Source organism: Spea bombifrons, chromosome 5 (genome assembly GCF_027358695.1).
Source record: "Spea bombifrons isolate aSpeBom1 chromosome 5, aSpeBom1.2.pri, whole genome shotgun sequence".
Taxonomy (NCBI): Eukaryota; Metazoa; Chordata; class Amphibia; order Anura; family Pelobatidae; genus Spea; species Spea bombifrons.
This window is the reverse complement of record NC_071091.1, coordinates 3841830-3868362: the sequence shown is the minus strand read 5'-3', so window position 1 is coordinate 3868362 and position 26533 is coordinate 3841830. Positions and strand designations below refer to the sequence as shown.

The 26533-nt window shown below is 46.2% G+C and overlaps 3 protein-coding genes across 6 annotated transcripts in view; all 3 read right to left on the bottom strand.

The window, feature by feature from the left end:
- MINDY4 (MINDY lysine 48 deubiquitinase 4) overlaps nucleotides 1–7984 on the bottom strand; it is a 33216-nt gene extending 25232 nt beyond the window's left edge. The window contains exons 1-5 of the mRNA XM_053467945.1: nucleotides 7864–7984; nucleotides 6956–7075; nucleotides 5972–6213; nucleotides 4273–4534; nucleotides 3841–4193 (exon numbers count right to left, since the gene is read on the bottom strand). Coding sequence (XP_053323920.1) covers nucleotides 3841–4193; nucleotides 4273–4534; nucleotides 5972–6213; nucleotides 6956–7075; nucleotides 7864–7926 — 1040 coding nt within the window. The 5' untranslated portion in view covers nucleotides 7927–7984. The remainder of the gene's footprint in view (nucleotides 1–3840; nucleotides 4194–4272; nucleotides 4535–5971; nucleotides 6214–6955; nucleotides 7076–7863) is intronic.
- Nucleotides 7985–12023: 4039 nt separating this feature from the next.
- SELENON (selenoprotein N) lies at nucleotides 12024–18852 on the bottom strand. 3 transcript variants are annotated; one of them, XM_053467946.1, is made up of 2 exons: nucleotides 18711–18852; nucleotides 12024–14117 (listed from the first exon to the last, which is right to left on the bottom strand). In XM_053467946.1, exon 2 carries the CDS (start codon nucleotides 14113–14115, stop codon nucleotides 12427–12429), a length of 1689 nt encoding a protein of 562 aa, XP_053323921.1. In that variant the 5' UTR covers nucleotides 14116–14117; nucleotides 18711–18852; the 3' UTR covers nucleotides 12024–12426. The 3 variants fall into 3 exon arrangements, with proteins under 3 accessions (XP_053323921.1, XP_053323922.1, XP_053323923.1); XM_053467947.1 differs by lacking the exon at nucleotides 18711–18852 and adding an exon at nucleotides 17746–17809; XM_053467948.1 differs by lacking the exon at nucleotides 18711–18852 and adding an exon at nucleotides 16376–16424.
- A 1803-nt stretch (nucleotides 18853–20655) lies between these two features.
- On the bottom strand, nucleotides 20656–25234 carry DNAJC19 (DnaJ heat shock protein family (Hsp40) member C19). 2 transcript variants are annotated; one of them, XM_053467953.1, is made up of 6 exons: nucleotides 24938–25234; nucleotides 24132–24183; nucleotides 22648–22721; nucleotides 22288–22364; nucleotides 20988–21058; nucleotides 20656–20772 (listed from the first exon to the last, which is right to left on the bottom strand). In XM_053467953.1, the coding sequence occupies exons 1-6, from the start codon at nucleotides 24938–24940 to the stop codon at nucleotides 20702–20704; spliced, it is 348 nt and encodes a 115-aa protein (XP_053323928.1). In that variant the 5' UTR covers nucleotides 24941–25234; the 3' UTR covers nucleotides 20656–20701. The 2 variants fall into 2 exon arrangements, with proteins under 2 accessions (XP_053323928.1, XP_053323927.1); XM_053467952.1 differs by having other exon boundaries at nucleotides 24132–24178; nucleotides 24934–25077.
- Nucleotides 25235–26533: the final 1299 nt, after the last annotated feature.

The following is a 26533-nucleotide window of genomic DNA, read 5'->3' as shown; positions in this document are numbered from 1 at the left end:
GGCGGCATTTTGCTGTAATGGAGCAGAATCGTTAGAAGGTTGTCATGGAAACGCAGAGATGGTTTTAATGCATTTGTTTGGAGCGAAGACTTCTTGGCGCAGACAATAAGCGGAGGAAGAGGCCATCGAGGAGCAGCAGGTCACGATCTACCATCCGCAGACACAATAATGGCGGTTATTAACCCTTCCTGATGTGTCTGGCGTCCATTAACCCATTAAAAACAATGCATTGTGATCCCATGCATTAAGCGGTTAACTGCAACGAACCCGAAACAGGTCCCCGAACGGACGCTTCTATTCATTCAAGGTTCAGGCGGCATAACGCGACATTCTCTTCCTACCAGACACTCTCCCGCCTTAGAAAGAAAGCTACTTCTCAGCAATATGGTTACTTATTTTCCTGGCCGCTGCATTTTTTTTTTTTTTGAGCAGGGATCCGTTTGGGGTCCTTATAGACATCAGGAATCTCTCATAACCAGATGAAACTCCTTATGATGTCATGGTGACATCACCGGGGCCCATACATGCTTATGTGGACGTTCACCCGCCACTCGCTTCCGTGTCTCCTTCTCCGCAGCTCCGCTTCTTCTTGTCTCTTCTCGTTCTTCTGTCTTCATCCGCTTCTCCTCGGTATTCGCTCCTCCAGGAGCACTTCAGCAAACGGGTAGAGACCCTCTCTCCCCTGATTGGAGGAACACTCTCTCCCCTGATTGGAGGAACAGAGGAGAGGTCCCCCCGATTCTGACAGATGCCATTTTTTTCTTTATTCTTATGCGTGATGGATGTAAAGAACGGTCCATTTGATGTAGTGTGGAGCAGAGATAACAGAAGGGTCTTATAACGGAAACATAATCTATATTCTGCCCCCACATCGTGTATTTGTCATAAGGGTCCGTGTTAAAGTACAGTCACCCCCTTTAGTAGAGTAAAGTCTGGTGATTGGCGTATTAGAGGCCCGTGTACATAGGAGGCGCGTGAACGCGGAGTCTGCGTGGGTTCCCAGGTTATTTCTGGCACGGAGTTTGTGAATATGGAACATTTACATCCTGATCTGACAGTAAAAAAAAAGTAATTACGAGCTTCAATGTCAATTGTTCCTGCGACGCCGACAATCCCCCCGTGTTATTGCCCCTTCCTTACACGTCCGGCGCTGTCTTCCTGCCCAAATCTAATGAGAGGAAGCAAAAGACAGAACAAACTGTCCTGTATCCATAACGTCCCTTTAAACCCCACTCACAGGCAACAAACACATGTGATAAGTGACATGCGATAAGTGACATGCGATAAGTGACATGCGATCAAAACAACTGAATACATAGAAAGTTACAATCTGACGGCAGATCACGAGTTCAGAAAAGACTCAAACCTTAATCAGTCGTTGGTCTCGTCTTAGATTCAGGAGCCAAATGTCTATCCTGCGCATGTTTAATCCCCCTCACTGTATTACCCTCTACCACTTAAGAAGAGACAATAAATGCCTTTAATAGATACCTTTAAATAGGGGCCAGAGAATATATAACATGGGGCGTTTGTCATATACAGAACAGGAGCTGAGGACCCTGCCCCGTGAGCTTACAATCCACTTTTCTATGAAGTTCATAGAGAGAACGGTGGGCTGCTGGGGGCCCCGGTGACATGAAAGGCCTTCAGTCCTTGGCCCCCGGTGGGACTGTGCCCATTGTTTACGGTGTGCGTTTGAAGCCAGGACTGCCGTGGCAAAGCCCCGGGCGGCTGCCGGTGAGAGCAGTAATTCCCAGGCCCGAGGCAGAGCGTGCTGCAGGGGCGACGGGCTTATTCTCCGAGGGGCCGGCCGCTCTATTCTTGCACCGCTTCCCGTCGGCCAACATGTTGGCGTCGGCTCCGCGTAGAAGCACGTGCTTGGCTTTATTGAGGCTGCCAGCCACGAGGATGTGGAGCCGGCGCATGGGGAGGAAGAAGGCAGGGAAGCAGTAAATGTCCCAATTCTTTATTATTCTCAGTCCATGATTTGGGTTATTTAAGGACCCCTCTTATAGACCCTTCCCTTAATTGCATGCGACCCCCCAGAGATAACAAAGAAGAAATAATTTAAGGGAAGGTGCACACAAAACTAGCCCCCCCCAGGAAGGACGTCTTACATAAGAACCAATTTGGTGCAATCTCTCAGACCACTTTGACGGTTGCCATAGTGACTGCTCATTATAAGGGGGACCCACGGGTTCTGAACATACTTAGCCTCAAATAAAGTTCTATAACAAGAAGTTTTTAAGCCTCAGTGCCCTCAATAAATGGCATTTTGATAACTTCTACTCTGTCTTGGGTGAGAACACCTGAAATCGAGACTATAAAGAGTAACCCCGAGTTTGGCGCTTCCACTTACACGTGACCTCCCTTCCGTGGTGCAAAGAGAAGCCGCGACGTTCCCCTTACTGATGAAGCCCAGGAAGGGCCGCAACGTACGTCTGCTCCATTGCTGGGAACTCTCCGGAGGGTCCCTCTTCAAGGGAAGTGGCTTACAGAAGGGGTGTGGCTAGCTGCATACAGGCGCAGGGCTAGTCCCAGATAAGCTTAAGTGGGTGGGAAGTGGGTGTGGCCAAACACTGTGCCCCGGAGAAAGAGGAGACTGACCCAGAGACCTGGAGAAGCAGAGCTTCGCCCAGAGACTCCAGGTCAAACCTGGAGAGTTGGCAGATATGAATATATCCCAGCATGCACCTGGCATCCTCTTCGTAAGCAGACGATTTTTTATTTTTTTTTATAACTTCTGTTTGAAGGGGAACTGACGTCTCCGCAGATTTTGAGCATAACTTAATCCATTTATCAACCCTTCCTATTGCACGTAACCAAGATTTGTGGCAAAAAGGTGGCAGAGACAGCATTAACCAATCAATTTCCTGTCCTTTCATCCTAATCAATCTTACTGAGCCACAACAATATGCGAGAAGTAACATAACGGGGAGGAATAATCACGCACATCTTGTAAACAGGATGTTCACATGGTAAACACAAAAGGCAGGTTTGTATTACATACAGACATAGAATCATTCCTCCGTCCCGTCTTGGATTCAGGAGCCATATTGCTACACCTTGCATGTTTAAATCCCCTCTGCTAAGAGGCCATTCCACTTATCTACCACCCTTAGTAAAGTATAACTAATTTACATTAAATCTAAACCTCTCACACTCTAGTTTTACATTATATTTCTAATAAATATATATATTGCTTAAAATTTACCCCATTATATTTAGCGTGCATAACTATGAATTTTATAAGATCCCGTTTAAACCTGTAAGTCAGGCCAGCGCTGCGGTCTGTAATATCCCGATTACTCTGCTCGCTCTTTATAGAGTAACACATCTGTTCAGTAGCTTTACAAATGTGGATCTGTGCCAAGCTTGTTAGCACAGAATGGACCCAGAATGGTAAAATCTTCCAAAACCCCCCTAATCTTGTGATTTGTGGCTTTTATTACTGGAGCCGACGTGTAAAACCAGCTGATTTGGGGAATTCGTGGAAACGTCATCGGAGCGGCAGCAATCTGTGAGTAAGTGCTGCCACCTGGTGGACATCCTTAACAAGTTCCCCGCGGTTAAAGGAGAACTCCCATGATTCTTTGCTAGCCTTTAGTTATTGTCCTATGGCTGTAAGAAATATATACACACACTACTGTTCAAAATTTGGGGGCGTTTTCTCCTTGGTCAGGTGTCCACATACTTTTGGCCATATTTATATTTTCTTAAGATGATGAAATAAAGATTATTTTATACAATTAGAAGTCCCTTTTTTGTTTGTTTTTAGAATATTTCAGTTTGACAGTTTTTTTTTTGTTTTTTTTTAAATGCATACCATGAGAAACTGACCTGTCTGATGTCGGGTTATTTTCATTCTTCTTTGGTCGAGAACGTTTCTCGCCTCCAGACGGGAATTTGAAGCTCTCCCTTTCGTTCGCGCACGCTTGGCGCTCTGTTAAGGTCGTCCCGTTTCTCTGTCTTTCCGGCTTACCGATAGACGCGTTCTTCAGGCTGTCGGCGGCCGTTGCTGTCGAGAGCAGCTTCGCAGAGAACTCTTTCCCGAGCTGCAGAGCCGAGTTTGCGGAAGCAAGACTGGGTTCTGTTCTCCTTCCGAGAAGCTCGTTAATTTGGACGTCGGTTTTGGAACCAATTGAGGCGGTCATCGGCACAGATCTTCTTTGCCCTCTTTTCTTCAACACGTCCTAAAAGGCAACATATTATTGGATATAAAATATCACCAAACGCAAGCGTCAGGAAAATAAACTTAGACCTAACAACTACCTCTTGTGAGCTGGCGACGGGTCCAGACATCATCCCTCGGACCACCCTGCTTGATTTTGGCCTCTGTGTCTCCGGCGTGGAATTCTTCACATCCAGAATGGACCCCGGGCTCCTGGGAACCTCCGGCTTGGTTTCCTCAACATGATTTATTTCTCCTTCAGAAGGCGAGTAGCGGCTTTTTGGGTCCGTCTCGGATTTCGTACTCTTTGGACGCGACGCCTTGGACTGATCAGGTTTATAAACGGTTACGCTCTTCTCACCCCTGCAGGAAGACAAACGGTGATCATCCGTTACTTTATACCCAACTCGGAAAAGAAAACTCCGGTGCTACTCTGTGGGCCGGCTCACGGTTCCACCACTTCACTGATCAAAAAGCCAAAAGTCCAAAGAGATTATTAACACCAGCATTTATCTCCTGGACAGGCATGTTTTACAGTAAATAACCCCAAAACAATCCGCACTATAATCATATTACACACGTCCCTGTGTATACAGTACCGCTCAAAAGTTTGGGGTCACTTAGAGATTTCCTTGTTTGCGAAAGAAAACCATTTTTTTCTATTAAAATAAAATGAAATGGATCAGAACTCCTGCGCAGACGGGGTTAATGTTGTAAATGACTACTGTAGCTGGAAACAGCTGATTTGTAATGGAATCTCTTCATAGGCGTACAGAGGCCCTTTATCACTCCCATCACTCCTGTGTTCCAATGGCCCTTTATCACTCCCATCACTCCTGTGTTCCAATGGCCCTTTATCACTCCCATCACTCCTGGGTTCCAACGGCCCTTTATCACTCCCATCACTCCTGTGTTCCAATGGCCCTTTATCACTCCCATCACTCCTGTGTTCCAATGGCCCTTTATCACTCCCATCACTCCTGGGTTCCAATGGCCCTTTATCACTCCCATCACTCCTGGGTTCCAATGGCCCTTTATCACTCCCATCACTCCTGCGCTCTAATGGCCCTTTATCACTCCCATCACTCCTGGGTTCCAATGGCCCTTTATCACTCCCATCACTCCTGCGCTCTAATGGCCCTTTATCCATTGTGTTCGCTGATCCAAGTTTAAGTTTAAAAGGCGAATTCATGGTTAGAAACCCTTTTGTAATTATTTTACAGCCAGAAAAGTGACCCCAAACTTTTGAACGTTACATAAAGCCAACAGATGTGCACAGCAGTCTCCCGGGGGGCAGGAAGGATAGAAGTTAGGAGCAAGACATAAAAATTTGGGATCCAGTTTACATTTTCTTTAGCAGCCATAAGAGGTAAAATAAGACAGCATGATGCCAGATCTCAGAATTTAGACGCCGTGGCTACCTGGCGCCCGGGATTTGTCCAGCCCCGCATTACACAGAAAGACGGATAAATTCATTTCCAAAAAATTCACCGTCAATAGATGGTGGTCCTGAAACATGGATATTTCAATGAGATTTCCCTTCTCCCCTGCATTAACAATACATGACCCAGGGCTGGCGCATCGCTTTCTGCAGGAGACTGACCTCTGCTCTAATCTCCACCTTTCACGCTCATACAAAACACTTCTCCAGACGCTCCTCCCCGTCCACCCGCTCCTCACACGGGCCGAAATCTGCCGGAAGTCCCGCGCAGGTGAATTCTGTCCGAGCCAAAAATGAGGCTCGGTTTGGAATGTTTTTGGTTTTTTTCGCCCCAACCAGTTACTGGAAGCGAAGAATACCTGCGATTCTCGGTCTTGCTGGAGTCGGACACGGCTGAGCTCCCCCCGAAGTCGTCGTCGGACACATCGTAGACGTCTAGCGCCGTGCTAGCGGGGTCTTTGGGCCGATGGCTCCTGATAAACATCTGCGGCGGCTCCGCGTTTTGCTCCGTGGCCCTTCGCTGTGGTTTGGTTCTTCCGGAATCTTCCAGGAAATGTTTCGTTAGAATCTCCAGCAGCGTCTTTAAGGGTTTTTCTGTCAGCTGCAGAAACACAGACATATTCGCTCTGAGATGTGACAGGCGTTACCCTTCTGCCCCTGCGCAGCCCACTAAGCACTTTGTGAGAACCGGAACATGCATTCTTTAATTGGACAACAATTTTTGCACCCTGGGAAAGTGCCCCCCCCCATTAAATCTACGGGAGCGCTTTCTGCGTATGCGTGTAGGAGGGCCTCGTTAACCATTCTAAAAATAATATATTAAACAGTGAAGCGGCTTCTTTAAGTAGAAAAATTGCCTAAAACAACGAATATATATAAATCTTTAAATGACCGGCCGCTTCATCAAAGATTATACTTCCTGTGAAGTGACTTTTGGTACTTTTGTTATTTTTAGATGCATAACCCCTACAGGTGCCTTTATTTCAATAATCAGGCCCGATCCAGGCAGCTTTTGTCTTTTAGTTCACTGATAGGGTAGTAGATAAGTGGAACAGCCTCCCAGCAGAAGTGGTAGAGGGTAATACAGTGAGGGGATTAAACATGCATGGGATAGGCATACGGCTCCTGAATCTAAGACGAGACCAACCACTGATTAACGTTTGAGTCTTGATGGCAGGAGAAACGGGCGACTAGACGGGGGCCGGATGGGGCCGATCTGCCAGCGGATTCTATGTTGTATTAGTTTATTGATTTCATTAATCTTTCTTCTTGAGGGGTTAAAATAATTTTAGGTGACCTTAGTAAGTACGGTTGTTAAAGCATTTGCCCGTTTCTATGGTTACCTTGTTCTCTTGGTACAGAGAGTCCAAGTGTAGCGCAGCCCGCAGCGCGTTCCGGTTACTGATGCTCTGCGGAGTCCGGGGCAGCTCTTCCTCCAGCACCGCGACGCTCTTTCTTAACCCCTGATGGAAACAAAAATGGCGGAGAAGAATCACGCGGCGGGTCACGCCAATAAATATCCATTTATCAGTAAATAAAGCATAAACGCCGTAAGACGGTTCTAGCCGGCAGCGCTGGTTCCCGTAATCTGCATATTTGCCAACACGTGATGTTTTTAGGCACACGCGTGATCGGCAGGACAAGGGGGACTTGGAACGATCCATTTATGTGGATTTTGTAAACAGGAAAAAAAAGGTCCACTTTTACAGTAAAGTTTATGATTACATTACAAGACCTGGGACTATTTCTCATATACCCTGTATATATATATATATATACATACATACACACACACATATATACATATATAAATACCGTATATACACACATATATATATATATATATATATATATATATATATACATACATACACAAATGTTTTATATAAACACATACAGTATATATTTATATACACACACACATATATACCGTATATATTTACATATACACGCACACATATATACATTTACATATACACGCACCCATTTCTACCGTATATACACGCAGACACACATACAGTATATATTTATTTATACACAGACACATATGTACCGTATATATTTATATACATATATATATAATCTAACGTTTCCATAGTTTAGGGCACGTGTCGCAGTCCCACCGACTCCGTCCATCTCCTCACAACCGGAATGCGCTAATAAAACAGCCAGCTGCCTGACCCCAAGAGCTCGCCCTCTACCCGCATCTCCCAGGCCCGCAAACAGCGGGAGCCCCCCGAGCGGCGCCCACCTTCCTGTTCAGGAACTCCCGCACCAAAGAGGAGGCCACGGCTTCCACCAGACTGTTATCCATCCTTCCCGTGCCCGGTCAGGGTGACCGCATGCCGCCGGCTCCTGCTCAAACTCCACAGGGAGCCGCAAACGTCTCAGCCAGGCCGGGGTACCTGTTTCGCCCCGGTTGCTAGGGGAGCGCCGTTCCCATAGCAACAAGGCTCCCTGCTTCTAATGCCTTGGCGCGGTGAATGCGTAACTTTCCAGCAGAGGCTGCATTACGACTCCCGACATGCTCCGCGAACCAGAGGCATGCTGGGAGATGTAGTTCAGCAGTGTAGGCAGAGACCAACAATAGTAATAACATGAATAATAATATTCATAATAGCAATAATAGTTAAAATAATAATAGGACTATATTATTTATTATTCCGTTAATATTATTAATATTGTAGCATTTAAAAACACTTGAAAAATGAAACGTCATATTTTTATGAAATGCAACATTTCAAGAAGCACTTTATTCCTGCGCAAAAAACGCGAGGGTCACTTTTGTTTCTGTTTTGAGAGTTCCCTAATTTTAGGACTCGTACCCAAATTGTTACACGATGCCCTACATATTATATGCCCTGTCTACCCATTGTACAACGCTGTGGAATATGATGGTGCTATATGTATCAACCAATAATATTTGACTTTTCTGAGCGCCAATAGAGAATGCTTTAATTTTAAAATGTTTTTGAAGTATTTTCTGCGCTGCACAAATCACTAAAACATAATAATAAAAATAATAATCATAATGCCCCTTTAATAAAAAATAGACGGAGTTAGAACATACCACATACAGTGTGTATTAGCAGCACCTAAGGGGTTACGTTATTCGTTGAACTTCACACTCATGCCTGGCCCTTGCGGACGGGTCTCACAAAACGCACACCTGTCCATCTCGGCCATTTCCGGGAAAGAATTGGAGACTTTTGTCAAGAGAGCCCACGAGGCTTCAGCTGCGTTACTGCACCCGGCACTAGATGAGTGTAGAGCGACATTAACCACAGACACGTATAGAACACGAACACGTATAGAGCGCGTATAGAACACTTAAATCTCCGTACCTGGGGACGCTCAGGGGTTTTGCCCCAGTCTCAGGGTGAAGGGGCAGATTCTGTGGGTCACGCAGCCTGGATCTGACTCCTTCCTATTCTCGCCGCTGGGATCATATATAAGACTCGGCACTGGTGCTTTTGCTCCCAGTATGTTATGGCTGATACCCCTGCTTGAATTCTGGTGACTCTGTTAAATGTATCTTTAAATAAATCAAGGTGTCCATGAGGGCCAGTATATAAACCCATTTGGGTGACTGCACTCACCCATGACATCATCACCGTGTTTCTCGATTCATGGTAAGAATACTATATAAAGAATGTCAAAATACAGACAAAACAGCAACTGAGATAAAACCGGTCTGACTGCAGCGTTCACACCAACAGGTTTTATTTGATAATCGGTACAATTCACAAACAGATACTTTAAGAAATCAGAAATCCTGTGAAAAATAAAACAAAAACTGGGAAGTCGGTTCTATAAAAAAAAAAAAAAAAAAAAAAAAAAAAAAAAAAAAAAAAAAAAAAAAATACAAAATGGAACGGTTCAGCTTGGAGCGAATGGGGGTTTATTTTAAATCCCGGACCCCCACCTGTTCAAACACTCGAATCTAACCCCGTTAAAATCATTTTAAGATTAGATTGTCATAAAGAACAGAGGAGGCAGGAGATTCTAAATAACCCCGGAGTCCTGCTACAGTCCGCAAGACTAGATACCCAGCGTATAAAAGAGTTCCACGCACATTAGAGATTACATTTATAATAATAATAATAATAATAGTCCCTTTAACACTGCGTTTTACCAGAATATGCATAGAATACAAAAATAGTGAACGGCTTCACACAATGGCTTTTCCCAAAGTATCACTTAAATAAAGCAAATAAGAATAGGAAATACTCTGATATGAATATATGCATAGTAATACCACCGCGCGGTGCCGGCATGCCCCGGCATGTTCATGGTTCATATATCAGCCGCCTGATAGATTGTAAGCTCGCGGGATCAGGGTTGCTTACTCCTTCTGTACAGGAATGTCTTAACATTGGGACTTTTGACTAATGAAGTATCCGAATCTGCTAGCGCTCTATGAAAAAGGTAACGTAACTTCATAATGCATTATGGAGGGTCTTTCCTATACAATGAGAGATTTCTTGGAAGTAATTTTACTGATTGGACTATACATTATGCAGGGCCAGCGCAGCCCCTTCTGCAAGAGAAACTCTGAAGGAGCGGCCCTTCATAACGTACAACGAAGTCCGGAAATTCAAACTGCAACCTGAAAATTCCCGCTTTAGTGACTAAACCCTAGAAACCCCCCGCCAGGCACCATGTCCATGTGGCTCTGTGCGTGTAGCCCACCCGGGATCAGTTATTACAGCCCTACCCCGAGATTACTTGATGTAATGATAGCTGGATGTAACCCATCACTTGCAGGGGTAACTAGGAGTCCGCTAGAGAGGTAGCTGCCTACGGGCAGGATAGCGGCTCGTCCTAAGTCTTCACTAATGGAAAAATCCGCGTCTCTCTGGGATTGGTGCCGGCAGCCACCAGGGCTCTATTCACCTTCATGTCCTACACCTTTCCAGGATGTCCCTAAAGGAAAAGCCAGTTGTGCAAGACCACCGCTGGTGACATCACTGCCCCTCGGAGCACAAGATCCAAGCCTAGCGCTCTTTAGAATTGGTGACTTATTAGGAAACTTGCTGTTGAAATTCTGGCACAATCGTTGTTGCAGTCATTGGGTTGAATAATTACCGTATTGGCTCGAATATAGGCCGCACTTTTTTCCCCCACTTTAAGTCTTTAAAGTGGGGGTGCGGCCTATATTCGCGGTCTAGCGCCCGATGTCCCAGGCGCCGGGCAGGCAGCGGGGTTAGGATACAGATCCCCCGCAGAGGTGCAGGGGACCCGTATCCTACTCACCGATACGCTCAGACAGCCTCCCCTGCCAGCACTTTCCACGGGGGGGGGGGGGGCGTTCCGTCCGGCACGGGAGATTGTCTAAGCGCATCGTGCAGACGTTACCGGCAGCAGCGATGCACGTGAACAGCCGCCGCTGCCAGCACGTCTGCCCGATGTGCTTTAACAATCTCCCTTGCTGGGAATTCCCACGGGGGGAGTCCCGGCAAGGGAGATTGTTAAAGCACATCGTGCAGATGTCCCGGCAGCGGAGGTTGTTTACCCGCATCGCCGCAGCCGGTGACCGTCCGCACGATACGTTTTACCTCTGTCCCCAAGACTTACCAGAGCAGACTCCCAGTAAATGCATTTAATGCGATACATTCCCTGACATAACCAAACGCATCAGAAAGGAGAAATATCATTGTATCTATAGCTGGTGATTCATATATATTTATATACGATACATTTATATGATATATTTAATACAGTAATGACACATAGCGGGAAACAAATATCAATGTCGTTCAGATTAAACCTAAAAACATTTATTGCAGAACAGGAGGATTTTTTAATATATTTTTTTTAATTTCCTAAATGACCTCTGTCAAGAAAGCTCAGATCTGAACCGTTATTCGGTTTGAGTTCAGACCATCATGGAGAGCAGCGGATCCGGGAAACCACAAAAAAAAAATAAGAAATCCCTCTCGCCTTTTTACAGTACAACGAAAGGAAAGGAGTAAACAAAACTCGCATACAATACCGGAATTCATCCACAATGTGCCAAATGAAAGGGTTAAAATAAATTGGAGTTAAAACAAAGATTTAAATGTGCATACAATAAAAATAAAGTTTTTCCTCTTTCAACTAAAAATGTAAAATACTGTGCTGGTCTGAAGAGTGGTAAATAACCTAATATTTAATACTGGATTTTTTTTAATGCACAATAAGTAAAATGAAAGGGTTAAAATTGGAGATAAAACAAAGATTTAAATGTAAATAAAAAAAAAATTAAAAAAAAACCCTCAAAAACATATGCCTGTCCCATAGCCTCAATATATGTCATTGTTTTACCAGTATACGGTTAACCCCTTAATGACAAAGCTTGTACATGTACAGGCTCAAAATGCATTGTTTTCAATGGGTTTAGGGGACCGCCCATTGTCCTTAAGGGGTTAAAGTAGTTTGTAGATTAGGATGTCAGATTCGGGGGGGCTATTAGATGGTCAAATGTTTCCAGAACGTACCCCCCCAAAACAAATAAGTCATTTGCTCACATAGCTTGCGGCCGGACACAACCCATCCACCGGCCCCACGCTGAAGCGGCAGATCAGGTAAATAGGGGGCAGACCGATGGCCAGGGGGCCGCCAAGAATGCTGCAAACTCCCAAACCTCTCAGCATTTAACATTCTGGGGTCAAGGTAGACGGGCAACACTTTGGTTTTGAGGGCCGTGAAACCGATGAGGGTTGAGCCTCTCGACACACCGACCATAACGAAGGTCGAGGAAACAAAATATCCTCCAAGACCAAAGCTGTTCGCTGGAAAAGTAACGGTTAACAGAGTGACGTTTAACAAATGTCTAGGATTCCAGATATGGTTTTGCTTTCTCTAACCCTTCCCTCAGAAACTTAACATAAGTGGAGGTGGACAAGTCCTCCAGACCATCAGAAAAGCTAAACATGGCGCTCTCCACCTCATCAGGCCTCATGGAAGTGATATCCAGGAAATAATTGGCATTAATATGGTGGACGACGGTCCCGTTGGGAAGACACACCATCATCTCCACGGGGAAGTTATATTTCTCTAAATGGAGAGACGCAAACGTCGCGTGCGATTCGTTGTCTTTGCTATTTTGAAGCTCTTCTAGTTCCTTCACTAGCGACCAACTACTTACGAAGCTCTCGTTGAGCAACGCGAGGACGGGCAAACTCTCCAAGACGGTCTCTCGGAGAGTTCGCCCCGAACCTCAGCAAGACTGATCGTCCAACGCGCCCCACAGCAGGACCGAGTGCACGAGTTTCTTCTCTGCGGAAGCTCGCTCAAAAGCCTCCGTGAACGGGAGGTACGATACCCTCTTAAACGGGTACAGGGTCACCTCCAGGATTTTGGCAGCCTCTTGCCAAGAGATCTCGGACTGCCAATTTATATCCTCGAACACAAACTCTATGGGCTCTCCTTCGGCGTTCCTGCTCTCGATTGCCTCCCCGTTCTCGTCGTAGATCAGAGACGGGATGGACGGACCCGAGGCTTCTAACTCCATCAACGGAAGGTACCCGATGTCCACCTCCATGTTGCTGCTTTCGCTGGCTCCGTACAGCCATTCCATGTCGACGTTCAGACTGCGGTTATTGGGGACGAAGAGTTTGAGGTACCTCACGTGAGAAGCGTCTTTCGAAATCACGACGTTGCCGGTAAACTGGCCGGGAGAGAACCAGAAAGGGAAGTTGGGAGGTTCGTTTAGCTGGAACTCGGCGTGGATCCGGAACACGACATCGTAATAAAAATCGCTGATCGCCCGAATGCACGCCACGGAACCTTGCGGGGCAAAGCGGGTCTTTACGAACGGACGCGGGTGAAACATTGATAGCAGCTTATGGATGATAACTTCTTTCCCTTTAGGGGCCGGAGGGTAGACTCTGTTGTTGGGAAGGTACCCCGTGAATATATTTAACTCGCTGGGAATGATCCACCAGGGGTTCCCCAAATCCAATTTGTTTTTGGGTGGAAGGAAAGCTTTAAATTGCCTGGCAAAGAACACACTGTTGGGTATTGCTGGCGAGGTCCAGTTCCTCAGCCCGGAGAGAGCGCTCTGAGTGATGCCTAGAAACCCATCCTTGCTCTTGGTCATGGTCTCCATGAGCAGAGGCTGGAAACGCGCCTCCACGGACAGAGTCTCGCCACTGGGATCCAGCGTCTCCTCCTCTTCGTAGTCGGAGGTCGGAGACACTCCGGTCAGCTTCTCCGATATCGGCTTGAACTCTTCGGGACTGAGGAACAAATCCTTATCGGAGTCCAGCGAGGAGAAGAGAAAGAGACCTTCGCTGCCAAGCGCCCTCAGGGCCACCTCTTGCTTCTTCACCGCCTCGCCGTCGCGGTAAACCTTTACGCCAAGCAGAACGCCAATCAACAGCAACACAATCGCTCCTTTTTTAAGGCATTTATACCAAAACCGGTCGCTTTCTTTTTCCTTGCCTTCTTCTTCAGCCATGTTTTCTTGTGACGTCTCATTTTTCACCTCTTTTCTCCTTTTCCGGAGATCAGCTGACATCTCTAGAAAACATATATTTAGAGGTTTAGCAAACAGACAACTTCCTTGGTTAATCAAAACTATTACTGCAAATAAAAAAACTGTACTTATTTTTCACCCATAGAGATTTAAGTAAAATATTTTGTATTTAAATACACCGTATCGTCCCGGTACCTAAAATTTGCCCTGGCATTTACCGTATTTGCTGGATTATAAAAGACGACCCCTCAAAATGTGAATATTAATTTAGAGGGGGGGGGAAGCCTGAATATAAGACTAGCCTTTAGGGGAAAAAAGTTACCAGTAAATATTAATGCAAACTATTTTTTTTCATATTTAATAAAAACTATGCTTGAGAAAATGCATTTTTTGTTTTTATTTCCTTTTAATCTGCCAAGCCGCCCCCCCCCCAGTTATGCACATCTGCCCCCCATTTTCTCTGGGAAAAAAAGTCTTATATTCCAGCAAATACGGTATTCCAAACACCCATCAAAATTAATAAAATGAAACAAAATTGAAATAATTTAACTTTTGGGGTTTAAAAACAGAACATTATATTCTTAGTTTCTCAATTCAACAATAGCATCAACTCCCATAACGGCCAGCCAGCCATATACAGGGGCTTCCTTCCAGGTTTACAAAGGATTCCAATAATAAATAAAAATAATAATAATAAATGAGGGGACTTCTTTGGAGTTTTGGCTGAGCGTTATGAGCTTTAATTCCACATCTAATTAACTTGTTGGATAATTTTGCTTGGAGAAATATTCTCAAGTAACGAAACACGCGGACCCCCTCCGGCCGTAATTCCCAAAGTTCCGTGTTAATTAGAAAAACGCTGAATGTATTACCTGTTAATTGTTACTGAAAACAGAAGTGCACTAAATAAAGCGACAATTAAAATTCACGCGCTGAGCCCTGGAACCAACGCCATCAACTCGATTAGCAATTAGATGAAATAATCAGCGTCATCCGGAAACATGACGGCGACGACTCTCTCCGATACGCAGACCCCGGGTTTGGAGGGTCAGCTGACCCGTCTCCGCCATGTAAAGCAGCTCTTCGTTCAGCCGGAGCTTCCCTGTTATTTAACGATTAAGTCGCCATATTTTATATATTGGGCCCTTTTTGGAACCCTGATCTCACGCGCCCCGACCTCCCCGGGAGGGACCAGCAGGCCACAGCTAGCCATCCGGCAAACACCCCGTAGGTAGATGGCCAATGGTGCTGCGCAGCCGCGTGCTGTTGAGCCAGCCGGGGCCGCTTTTCTTACCCAGGGCCACAAAAGGTACTGTGGCAGCCATTGTAACCCCTTCACTGCCAAAGAAAACGAATACATACAGAGTTTCTCAGCAGAAGGAATAATCAGAGCTCTTATCCGCTTAATGCTTCGCCAGCGACTTCTTCCGGCTCCCTGCATCCTCAGAAAGAATTTCACAGAGGGGGGGGGTATTTCTCTGTCATAAAATGAGGCCAATCCGAGCGCCACCAACACTCAGAAACATCCCCTCGGGCATCACCAAGGGGTGAATTTATTTACGGACGTTCTCATCTGTGTAATTATCACGCAAAGAGAGAGTCGAGAGGCAAGAGAGAGAGAGAGAGAGAATCGAGAGAGAGAGAGAGAGAGTCGAGAGAGAGAGAGAGAGAGAGAGAGAGAGGCGAGAGAGGCGAGAGAGTCGAGAGGCAAGAGAGAGAGAGAGTCGAGAGGCAAGAGAGAGAGAGAGAGTCGAGAGGCAAGAGAGAGAGAGAGTCGAGAGGTAAGAGAGAGAGAGAGAGAGAGAGAGAGAGAGAGTCGAGAGAGAGAGAGAGAGTCGAGAGAGAGAGAGAGAGAGGCGAGAGAGGCGAGAGAGTCGAGAGAGAGAGAGTCGAGAGGCAAGAGAGAGAGAGAGTCGAGAGGCAAGAGAGAGAGAGAGTCGAGAGGTAAGAGAGAGAGAGAGAGAGTCGAGAGGCAAGAGAGAGAGAGAGTCGAGAGGTAAGAGAGAGAGAGAGTCGAGAGGCAAGAGAGAGAGAGAGTCGAGAGGTAAGAGAGAGAGAGAGAGAGAGTCGAGAGGCAAGAGAGAGAGAGAGTCGAGAGGTAAGAGAGAGAGAGAGAGAGAGTCGAGAGGCAAGAGAGAGAGAGAGAGTCGAGAGTCGAGAGAGAAAGAGAGTCGAGAGGCAAGAGAGAGGCGAGAGGGTGAAAGTGGAAACTTGCAGGGGTCTCATCTATTCTCCGTCCCTAAACACTCTAGCGCGCACATTCCCGCAGACCCAGGGAACCCCTGCTACATCTCTACTACACCTTTACCCAACGGCGGCACTTCCTGCGTCGTCCAAAGTTCACCTGCAACATCCAAATGGCTAAAAACCGCTGGTCTAAATAATAAAATAATCCCTCGTTCAGTGACTGAACGCATCACACTAGCGGTAATTATTTTATTATGTGCGCTGAGCCAGACCATAATAACGCCGATCTATTTGGGGATGAAGATGATTAATATATTAAAGTATTTTCCGCCGTTGGTTTTTGGCCTCCCGGGGAAGGCGATGTTCTCCTGCAGCGATCGGGACGGATAGCGAGGATATCAAGCCCCGATTACACAGAAAAAGCCAATTAAGTTCTCCTTTGGCCCCCAGCAGCCACGCGTCCGGCATTCAAACAGCCGCAGGCTCTGCTTTCTGAAGCCGCCTCAGTCTAAATGATAAATGGAACAGCCGCCCAGCAGAAGCGGTGAAAGCCAGCACAGCGAGGGAATTTAAACATGCTTGGGACAGACATAAAGCTCTCCCCGCTACGGGGCTGGGGACTGATAGGGGTTTTAGTCTTTACATCAGAAAAACAGGCAGACTGGACGGGGGCCGGATAGGGCCGTTCTGCCAGCAGGTTCTATGTTATCCTTTTCACATCTAAATGCATTTAAGGAGTCATTGGAATCCCTCCATACATCTCCCCCTCCCCCATCACTGGTATCATATGCACTAAAGAGCCTCTGGGGGCGGAGCTTTAGCACGGGAACAGTGTTACTGAAGGGTTAATTCTGGATGTCCTCACACCTTCCAAACCGAAAGGGACCGATGTGGTTTCTACTCTATGACTTCACTATACATTATGAGGGGCAGGTTCCTCCAGTATGGGGGGGGGGCTGAGCTGGCCCTGCAAAATGTATAGTTCAATAGGTTATCCATACATTATACAGGGCCCGCCAAGCAGACGCTCCCTGGGGTCTGCTGCCTTCTTACCCCCACTGAATCAGGGGAGAGCTGGGGGCCCGCAGCCCAGGGGCCAAATCTATCTAAGCGGCCCAGTAATAAAGAGGTTTACAGGAAGAATGCATACACATAATGGGTAAAATCAGAGCACCCCGGGGGGGGGCGGCAATTAACCCTCCCCCTCACACCTGGATGAAAATCAGGAAACTCAATAGTGGGGAGGAATAATCATGTAAACAACAAGAACAGGAAGCTAGGACAGCTGCTCACATGGTGCGCGGACCGGGTGGGTTCTAACACACGTTTAGTGAATAAAGAAATGATAGACCAGTAATCATAACATTAAACGGTGGTATTTTCTAAGATTTTAGGAAGCGGGGAAGGCATCTGTCCACAAAAGGGTTAAACACCGAAACGATAAAAACAATAACTTTTGCGGCTAGTGTGGCTAATAACTCTCACCCCCAAGCAACGGACCTGTAGTTCTTTGCCCCTAAACGTCTGCTGTTGGGCTAAACCTTCCCTAGGATTTAAAATAAAATTAAAAAAATGTTGCCATGGAAACAGTCAATAGCTTTTATTGGGCTGGCATAGAAAAAGATGTAACATTACAGAAGCTTTCTATCTGAAGAAGAGACCTCGGAGGTGTCCAAGAAAAGCTTTTTAACTAAACGGAAGACGCGCGGCGAATACTCTCTCCGTTCCGGCACCGGCGCTCACGTGGTTAATCCTTGCACTTTTTCAGCCTTTTGAGAATAAATTTCCACCCCAAATGGCTCCAAGTTAAAATTCATCAGATTCGGAAGACTGAAATTTACTCTGAGATTCTCTCTTTCGAGGGGGGGGGGTATAGAAAGGGATAATTAAAACCCTGACCAACCCCTGGCACATAAAGTGTTAAAACTGCAACCAAGGACTCAAAGAAATAAGACGTCCCATGGCAGAAAAATACCTGCCATCTGACACAGAACCTGCTGGCAGATCGGCCCCATCAAGACTCAAACCCTTAATCAGTCTCGTCTTAGATTCAGGAGCCGTGTGTCTATCCCATGCATGTTTACATCCCCTCACTGTATTACCCTCTACCACTTCTGCTGGGAAGCCGTTCCACTTATCTGCCACCCTCTCAGTAAAGTAAAACTTCCTTCCATCCCATCTCAGCCCCTGACTCTCTATTGTTAAATTATGGTCTCTTGTAACATTTGCCTTACTTTAAAATAGCCTCCCCTCCTGTACTTTGTTAAATCCCTTCATGTACTTAAATGTCCCCCCCGCCGGACATATTGCGTCCCCTTAGTCTCCCCCGATAATCCTTATCCGGTAAACCGTTCACCACTTTAGTCGTCCTGAACTATTTCTTTACATTCTTATAACGGGAAGACACGCCGCACCCCGGTAACCCGCCAACTACACACCGAGCATCTTACCTCACACACACCACGGCCGGACTGAGGGCTCTGCAGCCTTAACACAGGACCTAACCATCCGCCCCAGACACACGGGGGGAACTTCCGAGGGGCACGTACTGCCTCACACAACTCACTCTGTGATTGCTGCGATTACCGGCGTATCGATTGGAAACCCTATTTCTGCCAATAGAAAAACAGAAATAAGGAAGGGGGGATGGAAAGACCCCCCCTGTTCCTGAGTAGAATGGTATGGCCGAAGACGGCCTCCTCACAGCTCGGAGTTTAGCGGTTCCGCTGGGTTAACCCCTGCCGCGCCGGCCTGAGATGCAGAATCTGACCGGGAGGGCGAAAGCTGTTCAGGAATCCCGTAACTCCGTAACGTGGCAGCGCTGCCGGGATGCGGATCATTAATAGAGTAGTAGGAGTGCATATTTTGCTTTCAGCAATGACTAATAAGTGTGTGTGTGTGGGGGGGCGTTCATCACAGTATACGCTGATGGGAAGTCCTCATTCTTCCATAGCTGCTCAGTGCCCTGGCTTTCTAAAGACAGTCCCTAGATTTGTTCGTGTGTCAGCATCTAACTTGGAAAATGTATTATCTCCAGCATCAGAAGTCTTGGGGTACTAACCTAAAGACACGGCCTCCTGCCCCTTCCTCGCAATGGGGCCACCCGGGCCCCGTCCCAGACAGTGTCTGAGCCACCAGAGCCAGTGAGAGGGCCTGTGGCAGATCAGGGCCCCCAGCCCCATGTATCAGTTCTAGTTGGACACCCTGACGGCAGCGCTGATCACTGACAGGGGTGGTCCCCGGGGAGGACTAACTAGAAACCCACATTCAGACCAAGCTCTCCGTGTAACTATATATAAAGTCAGGCGTTGGTCATTGGGTTTAACACCCTGTGTACCCCATCTGAACATCTGGTTCACGTCTGCCCCGCCCCCCAAGCTCAGGACCAGCTCCCTGGGGCAATAAATCTATGTTTTAACCATTTGTTCGCCTGTTGCCTTTGATCTGCCGTTTCACTGAGTTACCCGACGGGCTGCAAGCAGGACTCCGCACCTCCACACCGTGACAGCACGGTGCCGGTACACAGACCTCCCAAGTGCCCCAAGTTTGAAGGAACAGTCCCTATTTTCTTCCGCTGATGTCAGTATTTTCCAAGATCTCGGAATGTTTTCTGTATGAATGATGTACGAAACACAAAATCTGCCCGGCAGATCGGCCCCATCCGGCCCCCATCTAGTCGCCCGTTTCTCCTGCTGTACCGACTCAAACCTTAATCAGTCGTTGGTCTCGTCTTAGATTCAGGAGCCGTATGGCGCTACATAGGGGTCTTTCCTGACACTGAGCCCGGTACGTGCGGGGGGGGGGGGGTGTATATAGTATATATGATACGCCGGGTAACGTCCTTCCTATTCTCCCCGCTGGGATCATATATAAGACTCCCAGTCGGTGCTTTTGCTCCCAGTGTGTTACGGTTGATATCCCTGCTTGAAATCAGGTAACTTAGCTAAATGTACCATTAAATAATGACAGGGTTTCCACGAGGGCCGGTATTAGAGCCGTTAGAGAGGGTGAGTCGGGCTCTTTTAGGATTGCTCTGCAAGTTACTATGTTGCATCAAGTCGTTTTAATGTCTGTGCCCGCTGGGGTTTGCTAATCGGTTCTGTTCCTTTAAGTTAACCATCGAGTGTCAGGAAGGGCTTCGTTAGCTACATGGTGTGATTTAACACCAACTGATATCACATGAAAGTTTTCTTCTTTTGCCCCATAATATAAAGTTTTCAGGCAGCTGCATATCAGCCGTTTGTATGATTCTCGCTCTGTTATCTGACCCCCGATCTACTAAACCCCCCGACTCCTTATCACGCTGCCTGTGGGAAACAACAGAATGGCTCAGTCTTAATCACGCAGCAGGACTCTCTGAGTCACGGACCCATCAATAAAGCACCGGGGCGAGCGGTGAGTCACGTGATTTTATTGTCGCCCCGTCTTTGGGTAATTAGTATTATTTCCGGGACTGAGTTTCCAGGAAATCCTTGGCTTCGTTAATCTTGGCTGCTAAGTACGGAGATCCACCTATAGATCAAGTAAAAAAAAATAGATAAAATAAACGTGGAGCTCGCTATAAACAAGAGATAACAGCCAACGAGTTCCAGGAGTACAGAAAGAGAGCTTGGGACCTCAGAGCTCGCCGCTCGCCTCTGAAAAGGAGACTTCTGAGGCCCCAATACCATGCGACTCGCTTGCAATCACGGTGTTCCCATATACCGAGGCCGGCACGAAACACTTACCTTTATCCGGGTGATTCAACAACATAATGCGTCGGTGGGCTTCTCGGATCTTCGCTTTATTGGCTGTCGGACTAGACGGAAAGAAAACCAGCGTAAGATCCAGACACGACGCGTAACCGTATATAATATACAAGAGGCTTAGAGGGAATGGAATGAAGCTGCCTCCCAGCAGAAGTGGTAGAGGGTAATACAGCGAGGGTATTAAACATGCATGGGATAGACATACGGCTCCTGAATCTAAGACGAGACCAACGACTGATTAAGGTTTGAGTCTTTACAGCAGGAGAAACGGGCAACTAGACGGGGGCCGGATGGGGCCGATCAGCCGGCGGGTTCTGTGTTACTATGCAGGTCTTTGTTCTGTGATTTGATGGCACAAATACGAGGTTTGGGAAAGTGACAGATCTGCTATGTTTTGCTCGTGTTAGTATTACATCATCACATGTTAAAGAGGATGCAGAAGAAAGGCGAAGAAAGTCACGGCGAAGGTCACAGCGGCTGCAGCAGTTCTGTATGTTAATGATACAAAGTCTTAGCTTCCCTCTCGGGGAACGAGGTCAGAACACATGAAGCGGATAATGAAAGCGGACATGAAATCGATGCTCGGCCCCGTCCTCTGGCAGAAAGGGGACCCCGTCAATAGCGATGAATAAACAGCGACAGCCGACCGTTATATACGCAGCTCTATAGAATACATTAAATATAATTTAAAGGGGCAGCGACGGCTCAACCGAGCAAACAGCATCATTCCTGCGATCATTCCCTGCTCCTGATAAGATGCCCCTTATACCCTCCAACCCCAGCAGTCAGCCCCCCGGGTATATTACAGACAGACGCGCGGAATAGAATGGCTCTTGGACGCGTCGGAGAGACGGGAGAAACAAACGCTTTTCCGGGAGACTCGAGAGCTCTGTAAACTACCCCTCATCTTAATGGCGCTCTGGAAATAACGCATAAAACTTAATATATGTGTGAACGGGGGGTTGCGTTCCTAGAGAAAATGCCGGAGGGACCTAGGGGGCGGGGAAGGGGGGGCAAATGCGTGCCGGGGGGGGGTAATTTGGCAGAATGCTTTTGCAGAGAGGACAGCTATTTTCTTCTACGTCATGAAGGTTTAAAAGGGGTTAAGAGAAAGTATTGAAACCCAGCTCTGCCCGTGCTGCTGATCACAGATTTCTACACAGAATAAGGCGAGTGGACTAACGTAACGTATATATAAAACCTATAGAATATATGAGATAACATACAGGCTGCTCTGCGCGGGGTTTCCTTATTATAACCGGAATATAATTTAGCTTACCTGACGCCCAAGACTAACGCGGCTTCTCTTTTGGTCATTTTGGGCTCAAATCCTCCTTTGTAATAACCGCTGAATGCCTTTGGGAAAGGAAAAAAAAAAGGTTATGTTAAAATACCAAAATAATGCAACTAATTTAGTATACAGTACAGATGCATATATAATTTATAAAAATACTTCGGGGGTCCGGGAAGAGTTCTCTCTGCCAGTTTCTAAAAGATAGCCCCTCTCATTAAAAAGCAGACATATACACTGCATGCCAATCAAGATACAGTAACAGCAGAACCCCCCCCCCCCGGACCCACCGCACATTATATAGCGATCATTGCACATTTAAAAAAAATATATGAAAACATCTCGTACCGACTTGGGCAGAGTCTGAAGAGCTTGCTTCACCTGGGGCTCCATATGTTTGAAGGCCTGAAAAGCATAACGCCCTGAGAACACAAAACAATAAAGAATATATGAATATATGCCTCGTTCTCTGCTTACTCCATGTTACTTAAGAGTTCCACTAAGCTATTCCCGAAACCAAGCCATAGGTATTTAAAGCAAAAGTCACTTTATTAAACCCGCACTTACTTCCCTGTCTCATAATCACTCGTTTTTTGTAAACGTTGAATAAAAAATAAAACACTAGAATGTCGGCCAAATGTTATCCACACATTCAAACGTTTGGGGCCCACCACTTCTGTGTTCCAATGGCCCTTTATCACTCCCATCACTCCTGTGTGCCAACGGCCCTTTATCACTCCTGTGTTCCAGTGGCCCTTTATCACTCCCATCACTCCTGTGTTCCAATGGCCCTTTATCACTCCCATCACTCCTGTGTTCCAATGGCCCTTTATCACTCCCATCACTCCTGTGTTCCAACGGCCCTTTATCACTCCCATCACTCCTGGGTTCCAATGGCCCTTTATCACTCCCATCACTCCTGGGTTCCAATGGCCCTTTATCACTCCCATCACTCCTGTGTTCCAATGGCCCTTTATCACTCCCATCACTCCTGGGTTCCAATGGCCCTTTATCACTCCCATCACTCCTGTGTTCCAATGGCCCTTTATCACTCCCATCACTCCTGGGTTCCAATGGCCCTTTATCACTCCCATCACTCCTGTGTTCCAATGGCCCTTTATCACTCCCATCACTCCTGGGTTCCAATGGCACGTTGCGTTCGCTGATCCGAGTTTAAGTTTAAAATGATAATTGATGGTTAGAAAACCCTTTTGTAATTATGTTACAGCCAGAAATGCCCTAGTTTTCCCATGAAAAAAAGCTCAGTGACCCCAAACTTGAATGCGTATCCACTGCTTACTTTAAGATTTAGACGTGGACTTATTTACCGTCCTGATAAAACGTAGGGAATTTGGGAAAACTGACAGATTCTATTTAAGAGAATGCGTTTACTTGCACTCTGTGACCGCCAGTTACATCCCTGCACAATTAATCGTATACTTACTATGTACTTTATTGCGCAGCGTACAACCTTTTCTCCTAACACTCTCAGCCAGCATCCTAATCAAGCCATCTGAATGACAAACAGATCAACCCGACTCGATCGACTCATCCCCATCCAAGCCGTCCTCCCCTCACCCAGCGAATAGATTGCAAGCTCACAAGAGCAGCGCCCTCTTCTCCTTCCGTACCGGTTTATTATCGCGCACGATTCATAAATCATTTCACCGGCTCACTGACCGTAACAGCGCTATGGAATCTGACGGCGCTATATATAAATGTAATAATACTTTTAATATATAGTTGCGTTTAGTGAGGCCGCGGACTGTCCCTTTAACACGATCCATTCAGAGAAATAAAATAACTACACAGTTTAATACCGAGCCACAAACCTGCAAATCCCGCAACGGCTATGGTCAGGCCGGCAGCTATCATGGTACTAGCCTGCAACGGAAAGCAGAGAAAGCGGGTGAATCCTTTAACACGGGCAATAAATATATATATAAAATAACCACCTGACCAAAGCTTATAGCGCTGCGTGATCGCTTATATATGCATTCTTTAAAAAGATTTTGCAAAAAATACTTACAAACTACTTACAATCTAGTAGAAGCTGCAGCTCCAGAACTGCAGCTGCCTGTTTTCTCCACAGTGTGATGATTTTTTGCCACTGATTGGCAGCTTGAAGCAGCCAATCAGCATCAGGAAAGCTCATCCACACATGTCCTGAACAGACCCCCACCTGTAGCGTTTGCAGAGCCAGTGCTGGAGCTCACTGGCAGGAAGCATCCCATATAAATCTATATGGGGGGGTAAATCTATATGGGGGGTTCTGCAGCATCCTTCTATGCGGGGGGCACCTTGAACATTTAAAGGGACCTCAGCTACCATGTGCATTCATGTGCATTTGATGACTGGAGTGACCCTTTAAGGAAGCAACTGTCTCTTCTCACAGTCTATAAACCGGAAATAAAAGCAGCAAAACAACTGGATGTTTGTTTGGTTGTTTGTTTGCTGCAGCTGTGCAAAAACGTATTAACCTCTTGAGTGCCAGAGGAGAGTTAGCCATCCCAACCCCTCCTTCCCTCCAACTGGAACCAAAGCTTTAACCTTAACTGGTGCTGAAGCTCTTGGGGTTCATTAACCCCGTGAATGTTCCCCCTCCCCCACGCACTGTGCCTTTAAATGTAGCACTTACCATGGTTTTTAACCCGTTTGGTGTAGGACACGGAGCTGCTCCTACACTAAGCACCGCATTGCATGAAAGCCCAGAACCCACGCGCGTGGGGTGAGTGTTATGTGACCCCACTGCTAGGGGAAGGTCACTTCCGGCACACTGGGCACAGCACACAGGTGCGAGGCCACGCCCACCGCGAGGGGCAGCGTGTCTAGCCTCTCCAAGCGATTGGTTGATTCCCCACCACAGGGGGAGCGGTGTGAGGTTTTTTTTTGTAATAGCTTTATTGTTCCTAATTCGAACAAAGTTATGATGGAGTCAGAAATATTCCCCAAAGTTTAGGTGACTTGTCTGCCGACCACCTAATGGTTCAAATGGTCAAAGAGATGAAGTGGCTTTATTATATGGGGCGTGGTTAGAGGCGCGGCTTAGGGGCATGAAACTTTTGCGACTTTTTCTGTGACTTTTGGACATAGTTATGGCAATATTTTAGCTATTTTTTAAGGGAAATAGATGTAGCCGTAATCACCCCGAGAGAAAATGGAGTCTTTAGTCAAAGCTGAAATTATCCGGCCAACACAGAAAAAGATATAAAGTGACATAAACTCGCAAGACCTCTGAAGTCTCTTCCTCAGATGAAATTACAATTGCTGTAGTAACTTATAATGCGGAATGATATAACGTTTATTCAAAACATCTCGGAATCATAGGAATTCCTTTTGTATCAGTTTGTGTTAATGTGTGTTATGTTAAATCGTGTGTGTTTACTGCCTCCTATTGTAACAGCGCTACAGAATCTGCGGGCGCTATATAAATTAATGTAATGTAAAGTGTAGATTGCCCCCTTTATCTTAACCCCCCCAATACGTGGGCTATATGACTTTCACGTATGAAGAATAACAATTTGAGCTGATTTATGATATGACGGGTCCCATTGTACAGCGCTGCGGAATATGATGGCGCTATATATATATATAAAACAATAAATAATAATAATATACTGACATTTAATCAGGAACCTATATGATCAGTACACCCAATGGCCACTAGATGGCGCCACATGTCAATACTACTGTGCATATAATACATATTTTTATTATTCTTGAAGCATATGTTTTTTTGCATTTTAACCATTTTATCACATTATTTACTATACATAAAAGAGGAAAGGTGTGGGGTTACGCTAAAATGAGAATCATTATTTAGCAAACATCCCCAAAAGCTATACCCTTAGTGAAGACAGGGGTAAGGTTATTCATACTGGGGGGAAAAATAAGCAAAATAGGCACAAATAGTAATATAATGATGGCAAATGGAAATGGGATTGTTTACATGGAAAATAATAGAAAAATATAATATATTTTTCTTTCTCCAGCAATCATGATTTAAAAGGCACTGAAGAGCGAAAGAGGTCCTAAAGAATTAGTCATGATCCTAATAGATTGTAAGCTCACAAGAGCAGATCCCAGTGCCAGTGTGTTTCAAAGTGTATTAACGTTATTGTCAATTTTGTTTAGTATCAGCTTTATGTGTGCTGCTAATTTTCAGTCTTCCTTATGGTAGCAGCGCTACGGACTCTGCTGGCGATATAAAATAAATATCGATATGATCTGTGCC

What these genes read in the sequence shown, in the direction of transcription:
- DNAJC19 (XM_053467953.1), bottom strand. An exon ending in TTCAGACTCTGCCCAAGTCG is followed by an intron (nt 22,365 to 22,647) that starts GTACGAGATGTT and finishes CCTTTCCCAAAG; the next exon opens with GCATTCAGCGGTTATTACAA. An exon ending in GTTGAATCACCCGGATAAAG is followed by an intron (nt 20,773 to 20,987) that starts GTAAGTGTTTCG and finishes CTTGATCTATAG; the next exon opens with GTGGATCTCCGTACTTAGCA.